At 41.1% G+C, this 12,443-nt stretch overlaps 3 protein-coding genes across 8 annotated transcripts in view; 1 reads left to right on the top strand and 2 right to left on the bottom strand.

Moving 5' to 3' along the window:
* The window catches only part of LOC115770471 (venom dipeptidyl peptidase 4), a 73,147-nt gene extending 71,050 nt beyond the window's left edge, over positions 1 to 2,097 (top strand). For 2 of the 4 annotated variants that reach the window (XM_030715749.1, XM_030715750.1), the window contains exons 7-11: positions 34 to 254; positions 321 to 490; positions 786 to 946; positions 1,001 to 1,206; positions 1,271 to 2,097. In XM_030715749.1, the coding sequence (XP_030571609.1) occupies positions 34 to 254; positions 321 to 490; positions 786 to 946; positions 1,001 to 1,206; positions 1,271 to 1,387 (875 nt within the window). In that variant the 3' untranslated portion in view covers positions 1,388 to 2,097. The remainder of the gene's footprint in view (positions 1 to 33; positions 255 to 320; positions 491 to 785; positions 947 to 1,000; positions 1,207 to 1,270) is intronic. The other 2 variants (XM_030715751.1, XM_030715752.1) reach the window with 2 other exon arrangements.
* Positions 2,098 to 2,203: 106 nt separating this feature from the next.
* Positions 2,204 to 3,984, bottom strand: LOC115770474 (probable nuclear hormone receptor HR38). The gene has a single exon (XM_030715758.1). It carries the CDS (start codon positions 3,966 to 3,968, stop codon positions 2,961 to 2,963), a length of 1,008 nt encoding a protein of 335 aa, XP_030571618.1. The 5' UTR covers positions 3,969 to 3,984; the 3' UTR covers positions 2,204 to 2,960.
* Positions 3,969 to 12,357, bottom strand: LOC115770473 (transcription factor GAGA). 3 transcript variants are annotated; one of them, XM_030715756.1, is made up of 6 exons: positions 12,155 to 12,357; positions 9,113 to 9,578; positions 8,688 to 9,038; positions 8,480 to 8,617; positions 6,343 to 6,845; positions 3,969 to 4,046 (listed from the first exon to the last, which is right to left on the bottom strand). In XM_030715756.1, exons 1-6 carry the CDS (start codon positions 12,344 to 12,346, stop codon positions 3,984 to 3,986), a joined length of 1,713 nt encoding a protein of 570 aa, XP_030571616.1. In that variant the 5' UTR covers positions 12,347 to 12,357; the 3' UTR covers positions 3,969 to 3,983. The 3 variants fall into 3 exon arrangements, with proteins under 3 accessions (XP_030571616.1, XP_030571615.1, XP_030571617.1); XM_030715755.1 differs by lacking the exon at positions 3,969 to 4,046 and having other exon boundaries at positions 4,907 to 6,845; XM_030715757.1 differs by lacking the exons at positions 3,969 to 4,046; positions 12,155 to 12,357 and adding an exon at positions 10,101 to 10,108 and having other exon boundaries at positions 4,908 to 6,845.
* Between the last annotated feature and the right edge of the window lie 86 nt (positions 12,358 to 12,443).

Here is a 12,443-nt window from a genome sequence, read left to right as displayed (position 1 = left end):
AAAATGCTTTTATATTCGACTATTCCTTAACAGCTCAGGTGACGCTGAAAAAGCTTTTGGATTGGGAGAATAATGAGGCGCTGCGCGCCAAGCTACGCGGAGTCGCGTTGCCCACACACAAAATACTCACAGTCAACATTGATGGAGGATTTCAGGCAAAGGTACTGCTCCAGCTGCCACCCAATTTGGATACCAGCGGCAAAACCAAATATCCCATGCTGGTCGATGTCTACGGTGGACCCGATTCCTATTCCGTAAGCAACGCCTTCTGAAAGACCTACAATCAAAAGCCAGCTTTCAACATATTGTATCTTTGCCAGGTGACAACCAAATGGATGATGGACTGGGGCACCTACTTGTCCTCGAATCAATCTGTGATCTATGCCAAGATCGATGGGCGCGGCTCGGGCCTGCGCGGTGAAACCTTGCTGCATGCCATTTATCTGCAGCTGGGCACTGTTGAAATAACGGATCAGATCAGGGTCACGCAGTAAGTACTTGGGACATAACACATAGGGTATCTTAAGCTCGTCACATAATGTGTATATAATGATACGCCTCCGACTCCAAAGAACATGGGCATATATATAGCTGCTATTGAAACGATGCAGTTCTTGTCTGAAGAACTTTTTTATTTTTTAAGCTATCTTAAGTTTAATTGCTTCATATTTGATCAACATCGGACATCGGACTATACCATATAGCAATAATTAATTCTTAAGACATTTCAACCGAAATTAGCAATCGAAACGAATCGGACCACTATATTCTCGATAAATTTCTAGGAATCTGACACAAATGTTCAACTACATCGATGCTGAGCACATTGGCATCTGGGGCTGGAGTTATGGAGGCTATGCGGCGGCCATGGCACTGGCTAACGATGACACTGAAGTATTCAAATGCGCCGCGTCCATTGCACCTGTCACCGATTGGACCTATTATGGTGGGTTAGGCCATGTGAAAATATGGACAGCCTGATAGCTTTCTCGATTTGCAGATTCGATCTATACGGAACGGTATATGGGTCTACCGGACACAAATGAGATTGGCTATGCCAACTCGAGACTGAGCACACGCGCCCAGAAGCTGCGGGGCAAGAAATATTTGCTCGTCCATGGCACATCCGATGATAATGTGCACTACCAGCAGGCCATGATACTGGCCAAGAATCTGGAGCGACACGACATTCTGTTCAAGCAAATTGTAGGTTCCATTAACATGCAGATCATATTATTGTTGTTCTATCGAAATTGTTGTCTTTATGCAGAGCTATGCCGATGAGGATCATGGACTGGCCAATGTGCGTCCGCATTTATATCATTCGCTGGACCGTTTCTTTGGCGAATGCTTTTCCAGCAGCCGGCTGATGAAGAGCGCCAAGTAGAGTTATAAGCAGGAATAATTCTTAAATTATAGTTTAAACAATTTAAATGATAACTTGTAAGGCTTGCAAGAAAATTAGAGCAGAGCAATTTAATTGGTACTTAAAAAGTTGCATTTCAATTCAAAGCGTTTCATGATAAATATATTTAAAAAAAAAATTAATTTAAAAATGCTTCAGAAATATAGAAAGGAGAAAATCAAACGAATGCAGGTCCAAAAGTGTTATAAGATAACTTTGAACAATAATATTTGAAAATGCATTTTAAGACATTTTAAGCATACAATTGAACCGAAAACAAAAATCAAATATTTATAGACAAATCTAATAAATAATAAACTAGCTGCAGACCATGTCTAAGCCGTAGTTAGTGCCTGTTACAATAGAAACTTTAAATGATACTAAAAAAAAAAACAAAAATAAAAACAAAATGAATTTCACAATTAACGCCTAGAGTTTTGTCTATTTTTGCGATTTGAAAGTTTTTGTTAAACAGACAAAGAATAAAAAAAACTATGTAAGTTGTTTCCAGCTGAAATTTTGAGCTTGTAGCTTCGTTGTAGTTTTATAATTTGCCTTATTGTAAAAAGAAAAATCACAGAATTTGTAAATAAATAGTTGTTAAAAGGCTTTTATAAATTAGACGAAAAATGTGTATAGGCAACAGTTAAAAAGGCAAACACAATTGAAATTAATAAATATATTCAAACAAATATTTCACACTAACGCCACATGCCATCGCCCAATAAAACCATATTCCGGAATAATCTTTTTAGCTTTCAGTACACAAACCGGCTCGCTTTATTGCCTTGGCCCCAAACTGGGTTTACATACACCATACATTATATATGATATCGGCTCTGTATGCATACATATGCCGCATATGGGCGCATTTTTTGCCATCTTCTTCAACAATTTTTCAAATGTCAAAAATGTTTTTCAATTTTTAAATACATATGTATATATCGTTAAATTTACGTATTTTAAATGGAGTTCTATATCTTGAAATCTATATTTTACAATTGATATTGATTAATTTAAAACTGACGATAATAACTTCATCTTTCGTAAATTTAAATTATGAAATATTTGTATATACTATTTTCGAACTTGAAGCATAATTTTTATGGTACAAAAATATTTAATTCTTTTCATTTACTTAAGAGTTTTTGTTTTATTTTTGCGGTGTGTTTTCCAACGTTCTAAAAATACTATTCGTAGTTTCTTATATTTTATGCCAATTAACTTTATACATATGCATTTTTTGTATTGTTAATTAATTAACTTTAAGTGTTTCGTATTGTTCAATATATACAATAGAACATGGGCATTATAAAATGAATACATATATAAGTATGTAAAGGATGGTAAAAGCTTAAATAGGTGAAGTAAATTCCGGGTTCGGCAAGATAACAACATTTACTATTCTTACATACGCATGCATGTATCCATTAGATAAGCTCAATTTGTTGGCGATTACGATCATGTGACAAGTCCAAAACTTATGGGAAACTAACAGCTATATGTACTATATGGATAATATTAATCGCTTTGTTTATGTTTATGTAACAGGGTTCTATTGCAGATAAACCTCCTGGACTCCCTCATGGTGCTCTTGGTGTTGTGGATCGGTATCTTGCAGATCCTCCTGCAAATCCATCTGATGATGCTGATGCTGCAGATGGTGATGGTGGTGTTGCCGCTGCTGCTGTTGTTGATGTTGCTGCTGTTGTTGATGGTGGTGTTGATCCTCGATGACAACACCCTCGCTGCCATCATACTCAATCAATTGATCATCTGCTTCCGCTTGCTGATGATGATCTATGATAATGTGTTCCTCCTCCACCAAATGGTGCTCATGCTGATATTCGTGCTGTTGCTGCTGCTGTTGCCAGCGCAGCGGTGGCGGCGATGTTGACGCTGCCAAATGCTGCACTGGCTCATGCATGCTTGTCGTGCTGGTTGATCCGCCAGCTGCGGATGTGGTTGTTGTCTGATAGACGGTTTGCTGATTCCTAACAATATGACCGGCGGCAGTGACATTGGTTACGCTGGCGCGCTGATTGGTGCGCGTCAAGGTAACTGTCACCTCAGAGCCAAGGCCAGCAAAGGAGACAGATGGTGTGGTTGCCGCATTGGTGGCACCTCCTGCAGATGCAGCTGATGTTCCCGCTGCTCCTGCTGCTGCTGCCGCTGCTGTGGCTCTGGCCTGGAGTATCTTGCGTGTGGGCAACTGTGATGCGCTGGCTGTGGAGGTTGTTGATGTTGTTGCTGCTGATGCGCCCGATTGGGGCACATAGTTAATGAGCAGAACTCGCTCCCCACTGGTTGTTTGTGCAGCATGGCCGCGCAAGACGCGGCGTTGCAATGCTCCACCAGTTCCAGTTCCAGTTGCAGTTGCAGTTGCAGATGTTGCTGTTGCTGCATTACTGCTGCTGCTGTTCACTGTTGTTGCTGCGCTGCTGCGTTCGCTTGCGTTGCTGTTATTGCTGTTGTTGGTGCATTTACCATTGTTGCCGCTGTGCTGCTGCGCTGGCTGCCCACCGCCCCCGAAGCCTCCGCCTCCTCCAGGGCCGCTGGTCATATCGTTGGCTCATCATTACGTATTATTACCGCCTTTCAAAATGAAAACCTTCTTTACCAAAATGTTCTTGTTGTTGCCCTAATTTCATTGATTGTTCATGAATGATACGGTTGTTTGTTGGGTTGGTTGTTTGGTTGGTTGATGCATGAGTTGCGATATTTTAACAAATTTTAGTTATTTTTTTATAGATTAGAGTTGGTGAGTTAACAACGAGGCAGCGAAAAGAGAGAAGACAAGATAAAAAACGATTTGTTAATGACTTGGTTATGGATCCAATGTGAGATTATGTTATGATAGTGCAAGGGCGACATAAAATAGCTCCGAAAAATAAATCATTGCGCGATCTTTAACTTTATATATGTTGGGTTAGATATGTTTCTCTAGTTTTCTGTTTGATATTGGAATTCTTTAGTCATTTGATCATGTGTTAGTCAGTCATTCTAAGTACTTTGTTATTGACCAACTTTTTAACAAGTTTATATATTTATATTTGCCTAAAGAGCTCGAGTTATTTCATAAGACCTGGTGTTAGGGTGTCGAGTTGTTGTGAGTTTCATGTTGATGCGTTGAGTGCAATGTCAAAAAGTTTAGTTCAAGGTGTGACAAATATATTAAAGCATGGTTAGACTTGCGGTAGAACATGCACACACACACACATACGTAATAACAAAACATAGCTTTGTTATTGATTAAAGATTGAGCAACCAATTTGTGAATTTGGGTAGATTGTAAAATACAGTTGTGAAGCAAAGTTAATAAACAAATTTATAGCGAAAAGAAAAAATTATATATTAGCAAAAACTGGAATGTTCAGAAATTATATAAATATTCTATTGTTTAAATGTGGGCTAAAAAATAAAAGATCCAACACCAAATATGGAACAAAAATTTTGTACATTTTTTTTCAAACAGATTTTGGTTTATTCATGTATATTTGTTTTAAATAAAATTTTATTTTATTTAAGTCATAAGAGTTAAGGTATTTTTTAGACAGGCCAAATATTTGCTACATTTAAAGACGAAAAGTAAATAAAAATTGATATAATTTTTGTTGTGTATAATTTCTAAGTAAAAATCAAGGCAAATATATGACCTAATCCAAAAAAAGGCGACTTATTTAAAAAAATTTGCAACTATTAAGATTAAAAAATAATTATGTAAATATAAAGAGCTTTTTGTATATTAAATATAAAGTGTATAGTGTACATCATTTTGTACAGTGTAGCACCAAAGCTATTTTGGTCTAAGAGCGGAGAAAATAAGAGAAACTAAAGCTTATAGATAGCTGCTTGGTAAGAGCAGAGTTAAGGCAGAAGTACAGGTCCAAGTGGACAGCATTAACTCAATATATAGATCTTATCTCCGTCAGACAAACTACAATTGAACCTCACTTTGCTTTAGATAATTTTAGCTAAACATATTTAAGACAATCTACACAATGCAAAAGTCATGTAAATATTCACAAAACAATTGCTTACAATTGACCCGACTTTCGGGCAGGTCCACAATAACACTACACTGATCAGATATTAAGTTTGACTAGCTTGTCTAGTCTGTCCAATTAAGACTACATACACATTACATGGATTGGGAGGGGGCGTGGGACATGTCAAACTACAGCACATTACATAGTCCAATAACCATAGGGCGTTCTTAAATAATAACTAAGTATTGCAGAACAAAATATTTGTAGCCAAATCAATATTTAAAGTTAACAAAATTGTACAACAAAATGGATTATAAAAACTAAAGGCACTTGTGATATGCAGAGCAAACCCGTGACAACTTCATGACAACTGACTCCCGTTTCGGGAACTGGAACTATTTGCAAATCACACACAAAAGCATATTTAAACATGTTGATATATAAATCGTTTCTCTATCAGAACCAGAACCAGCTACCTGACTTGAGGTTTAAACCTTAATCTGTTATGTAAGCAACATTTTAAGAAAACAATTTAAGTTGTATATGATGGTGAGAACTTATTGGAATCGGAATAGATCCTAAGCTGGTTTGCAGACCTGATTTAAGTTTTTATCTGATCTGATCGGGCCCAGATTAAAAATAGTTGTCTAGGCGCTAGCACAGTTTGCCATTGGGTTGCATAGTTCGCTCCACATATCCTAGTTTAGATGGTATATACCATATTTTACTACACACATTCCGGGAAGAGTTAAGCATATTGGAGAACCAAGTCAGGGATTGGGTTTATAATAAAGGGGTCTATGATTCGGTTCGATTCGTCAGAGCTGTACGTGCTACTCAAAGCGTCTGTGGTGGTTGTGTTTGTTGTTGTTGCTGCTGCTGCTGTTGCTGCTGCTGCTGTTGTTGTTGTTGTGATTGTTGTTGCTGTTGAAAATCAGTCATATTCACCTGATTCAAATTGCCAATTATCTGATGACCCTGCAACGTTTGCACCTGGGCAATAGATAACGGCGTACCGCTCTCACTACCATCTGACTGGGCGACCAGCTGCTGTTGCTGCTGCTGCTGATTGTTCGCCTGTTGCTGGGCGGCCGCCTGGGCACTGGTTGTGGGCGTTGTCATGTTGCCAGACGAATCGATAATCTGGTGATGCTGCAGTGGCTGTTGCTGTTGCACCTGAACCTGCTGCACCTGCTGCTGTTGCACTTGGCCCCCGGCCGTGGTGGTAACTGTCATTGCTTGTTGCTGTTGCTGTTGCTGCTGCTGTTGTTGTTGTTGCTGCTGCTGTTGTGCATCGGGATCCTTTTTGACTTGTACGCTCTGCATCGGATGAAGCGACTGCACCGTCTGCACTTGGGGCACAACTCCGCTGGAGCTCAGCGCGCCGCTGCCGCCCGACTGCGACTGCACAGAGCCGGGTGTGCTGCCGCCAGGTTTCTTGCCGCTGGGTGCTGCAAAGTATTTGGAAGATGAGTATCAGAATTGTGTCCAAGCAACGTGTGTAAAGACAATTTCAACGGATACGTTAGGGCGACACCAACTTGGTCAGATGTCAAAGCAACTGTAACAACAACCTGACTAAAAACAACGACAGCAGAAATTGAAGGAGCGATGTGAAAGAGTTAAGTGTGTGTGCCTAGAGTGTTTGTGTGTGTGTGTACGTGTGTGTGTGTAATTTAGTCTAACAAGAAGATTAGTAGATAATGAATAAGATTAATAAGTGAAGAAATTAAAAAAAAATAATATAGTTACGAGTGTGCCTAATTTATTACAAACAAAAAATAGTTAAACGAAAAAATAAATTAATAAAACAAACAAACAAATATTAAAATCAAAAAGAAATATAAAACCGAAAGATCAAAATTAAATTTTAAAATAAAAATCAAACATTAAAAAAAACATGGTAAATTCTATACAAACTAGAATCACAAGCTCAAGATTTAAACGTATTTTAGAATAGTTAAAAATCAAAGTACAGTATTTTCTTGCAAAGCAAATAAAAACAAGAACAAAAACAAAGTGCACACAAACAAGAGTCGATCGAATGGGATAAATGAATATTAACTAATTGCCGCAGCGTCAAAATTAATTGCAAAAAATTTTGGTTACATAAAAATGATATACGTATATATTTATTAAACAATTTATAATATATGTTAATATATATTATTTAAAATGAAACTTAAAGTGAATTTTTTTCTTTTAAGCCACAAAGAAAGCTTACAATTATAAATTATTTGTTAATGGTTTTTGTTCCTTTTTTTACATTTTACAAATATAACGCGACATAATTATTATTTGTTTTTTTTTTTTTTGTTTGAAGTAAAATTGTTTGAGTATTCACCGTTATATGCAAGAAAATACTGCATAATTATTAACTTTTCCTTTGTTATTATTGGTTAAAAATTTTTAAAGCGAAATTATGAAACTTACAACAAAAATTATACAAAATGAAATAAACATTCATTTGTTGACGGATGTTTTTTGTTATTTACAAACATTGTGTGGGTGTGTGTGTGTGTGTAAGTGTATGTGCAGGTGTTGTGTTACATGTATGTGTATGTGAGTGGGTGGGTGTTAAGGTGGAATGATTAGGCGGCCGGCATTGGGCGGCGGCGTCGTTATTATTGGGGCTGCTGCTGCTGCGGCAGAAACACTTGATCGCCCACAATATGTATAACATTTTGCATGCCCTGCTGCGCAGCGGCGCCGCTGCTTCCGCTGCCGCTACCGCCCTCATGCTTGACATTGACGCCCATGAGATGCGTTTGACCACCACCCGCTCCGCTTAGTGTTGATGTGTTTAAGTGTTGCTGCTGTTGTTGTTGTTGCTGTTGTTGTTGTTGTTGCTGCTGCTGCGGTGTTTGGTGGTGCTGCTGTTGCAGTTGCTGCTGTGGCAGCACAGTACTGGCCATAATAGTGTTACTGGTGGGCGTGGACGTGGGTACGACCCTTGGTAAGTGCGTTACACCGCCACGAACTGGCGTCTCCGTTGCCGATGGTGTGCCCGTTGCACTGGTGTCGCCCACGGTTGTGTTATTTAGCTCACCGCTGGTGTCTAGTGTGGTATCATTACCGGACTTACTTTTCTTCTCCTTTTTGATGCCCGGCTTGGCAAAGTGCCGCAGCTCGAGATGGCGACGCAGATTGCGCGATTGACGTATGACGGCATAGCAAATGGGGCAAGTAGCAGGTTGTTCCGATTGTGAGCGTGACCGAGGCTCTGCACAGACAATTAGCGAAAAAAATAAATGTTAATGTTGTACCTTAAAGGACACCATCAAATGACTCACTTTCTGTCCCAGGCGGATGTTTAGTGCGTTTGGCCTTTGGCGTGGCGGTACTGCCGCTGGCGCCGGGCGTTACGGTTGTTCCAGACGCAGTTGTTATTTCTCCAGTGGCCGCATTTGCCGATGTCACGGGTATCATATTGTTGGGGTCCATTGTGACAATTGTCTCAACCTTTTGTCCTTCGCTTTTGATGATCGGTGTGCTGGTTAACAGTTGCGTTTCGGCGCCATTTTCGTCCAGAACCTGCTGTTGCTGCACTACTTGCTGCTGCTGCTGTGCGGCCAACTGAGAGGATGTCGGTGTGCCCATAATCGTGTCCATGCCTTCAATTTTAGGGACCTTCGGTGCCGATGCTGTTTATGAGAGAAAGGAGAGTTCACGTTACAACAGGACTCCCAACTGATCGTGATTTTTATCTGACACTTACGTGACATTTTCTTGACGCGCGGTTTTCGCTTGCGTGCCGGCAAGAAACTCTGGATTACTGCCTGATCGTGCTTGGATGCGTCTGCTGTCACAATCGTTTGCTGATGTCCGGCTGCATTAGTCTGTGTGGTTGCCTGCAGAATCTGTCCCTGGTGGTGTATATCCTCTACAACCTGCGCGTGCACAGTTTGCTGCGGAGCCGTGGCAATAGTTGCTATCAATTGATCCTGGTCATGGTGCTGGGGTATCATATGCTGCAGTTGTATCGAGTGCGTTGTGTAGTCATCCTTAGTCACTGTCTGCGGTGCCAGGCCCTGAATATTGAGGCACTGCGCCGCCTGCAGCAGCGATGGCAGCTGCGCATGATCGACGCTTACCTCGCCCCGATAGACGAACTCCAGCAGTGCCTCCAAATCGTTGGCATTGACGCCGGCCAACATCACCACTGGATGTTTGCATGGCGTGTTCTAAACAAAAGTATACAAAACTTATGATTTAACGGGATATACAAGTGTGCATAAAATAATTGTTGCACATCTGTGAGATGTGACTGAATTTTATTCTTACACTCTATTTTTCTAATTTTTTACCAATAATATTTTAACTTGGAAAGCGAACAAAAAATAAGCTAAAACAGTTCGTATGAACATTAAACGTAAATAAGTAATGTTTACTCTGTGGGTATTTCATGTTCGAAATTTCTGCTGGGCAACAGATTTCTCTAGCAATATACCGTTGTATTTGGCGCTCCAAATACACTTGCCGGTTGCGGAACGCGCGCGCTCATTCAACGCTGCTGCTCCGGCGTGCGTTAATTCAAAACAGAGACAAAAGAATTGGCCATCAAGTGAGACCATCAAAACAAACGGATAAATGGTCGACAAACTCACACATTCGCATAAGCAAAACGAAACGAAACACAAACAGAAACAGAAACACGTACATGCACACGCACAAGCACACGCACACAGAGACAAGCAAGCACATACTCTCATCACAATAAACCGGCTTTTCGCTGTGCGCGCTCTGCATTTCTGCAGCAGGATTGGAGATGCTGACAGAGCCCATAACCGCTGCGTCGCGCTGCTCAAGAAAGAGCACCCCGCTCGCTCGCACGCTCACAACATGCCACGGATTTAATTAGCAGGCAAGCAAAAAGTCTGCGGCGTTCAGAGGCCCGCTTAAAGCGGTGAGCGACAGTTTACCACTCGCCGCCAGCAGCGTTGCGCTGCCAGCGCCTCTCGCCCAATCTCTTTAAATGTCATCCAGCGCTTGCCGCGCTCCGTCGCACTCAAACCCGCACAAGGGCCGCGTACCGCACGCTCTTTGAACTCTACACTCCCTTCAGCTTGCCTGGCTGGCCCGCTGCCTGCCTGCCTGCGTGTTGGTCTACCTACTTCTGCTGCTGACGTCGCACTCGCCATTGCTGACGCTCATCGATTTTTTCAGAGTGGTTGCTTTTCACTGCTTGCACTTTGTGAGGGAGCGGGAGCAACAAAGAGCATTGTCTACGTGTTTAGCGTGTGTGTGTGAGTGTAACGAGATCAGTATATGTACGAGTACATCTTGTGGCTGCGACTCTTGCAGAGTTCACATATAAAACCAATTTTTGACATTTCCCGCGACCGACTCTGAGCGACGTTTTTAAAAATTACGCTCTGTTTACTTTTTGAACGGGGGAGCGAACGTAAAGCCGATGCCAGCGTCAGGTGTTCTACACTCTGCTCCGCTCTGTTTTGGTCATTTGACATGTGGACGCAGAAACAATAACAATGAATATCTGATTGGCGCTGATCTACAGTGCAAGTTCTTCAACGTACAATGCAAGTAATTTAGTAGAAAGGCAAAAAAAGGAAAAAAGAAAAATACAACAAATCAAGCAATGAAATACTGCACTGAAATAAGTACAGTACAGCACATAAAATTGAAAATGTTAAAGTGTAGCAACAAAAATAAAAACCCAAATCAAAAAGCAAATGAGATTCACATAAGCACATACATATATACGTGTGTACGTATATAAAGACATGTGTATGTACATAAATGTGTTGATATATAATTTTGATATGAGCTGTCTACAATGAACAGTGAAGCTTGAATATAACAAACTCAATACGATTTATGAAACTTATGAGTGTGTTTGTAGGTAAACTACGCGTCCAATGCATTTTTAGTACCACCTATAAATAATTAAAATGACACTTTTATCATTTCTTTTCCTGCTGCTGCATCCCTTTCAATATGTCCCCATAGCCAATATCAACTGTACATTAAGCATACACACACACACACACTTGCTCGCATAAGCAAAAAGAGGTCGCGCTCGTGTGCACCCAACAACAGCAACAACAACCTTAGCAGCCAGAGCCAGTCAGGCAGCCCCGTCGCTTGGCGCTCTCGTTTGCGCTCGCTCTAACACACTTAACAGTTGGCGCAACTTTTGCTCCCCCTCCCTAACCAAAGCGCTTACTCTCGCACTCTCTCTCACATTCTCTCTTTCTCTCTCGCTCTTTGACACTCATAAAAGCTTATACATTTTTATTATAAACAAGTTGATAAGCGACACAGGACACAGGGTAAGGGGGACGGACACAATATGGCAACGTCAGCGTTAGCGCAAAAGAGTACGCAACTCATTCAACTCAATTGACAATTGAAAACTTACACGGAAATCTCTGGCAAACTAAAATGACGAGAAAGTAGGAGACGACACCGATGGTTCATGCTGCTGCTGAGCATAGGCCCAGAGCGCCAAGTGTGTGTTTAAGCCAGGAGCAGAGCGCGAGTGCATACTTTTCTAAATCGCACACACACGCTTACAGATACGCACACAAACACTTTTATAGCTCACATGCACATTGAGTTGGGGAGCCAAACTGCTACACAATAACACATACACTAGCACGCACAAACACATATTAACCTATTTGGCAAGTCGAACGACGACTTTGATTTCTCTGTTTACAAACTGTACGCGCAAAAACACATGCCAGAAGAACGTTGTTGAGGTTATGTTTGACAAAAGCTCTCGCCGCGTACTCACCTTTAGCAAGTCCAATAGAAATGGAGAAGCCGCACAGAGCACGATTTTATGGGCTGGGAAACTGCGTCCGCCGGCTGCCAGTGTGCAATCGACGAGGTCTCCATGGCACCGCAACAATTGTATGGCTGATACCAGAGATGTGCCATAATCGCCCCAGGTGAGCGAGTACAGTGAATTCATTGGCAACGACATTAGGGCTGTCGTGTCCAAATCCAACAGTTGTTCTCCAGCGTTGTAATTGTATTGATTGCTGTTTGTGGCTAACACGACGAGGCTGTTATTCTTGCAA

The sequence above is a fragment of the Drosophila novamexicana genome, unplaced genomic scaffold (genome assembly GCF_003285875.2).
Source record: "Drosophila novamexicana strain 15010-1031.04,08,12 unplaced genomic scaffold, DnovRS2.1 tig00004555-arrow-pilon, whole genome shotgun sequence".
NCBI classification, from domain to species: domain Eukaryota; kingdom Metazoa; phylum Arthropoda; class Insecta; order Diptera; family Drosophilidae; genus Drosophila; species Drosophila novamexicana.
The sequence above is the reverse complement of the archived record's forward strand: the minus strand, read 5'-3'. Positions and strand labels throughout refer to the sequence as shown.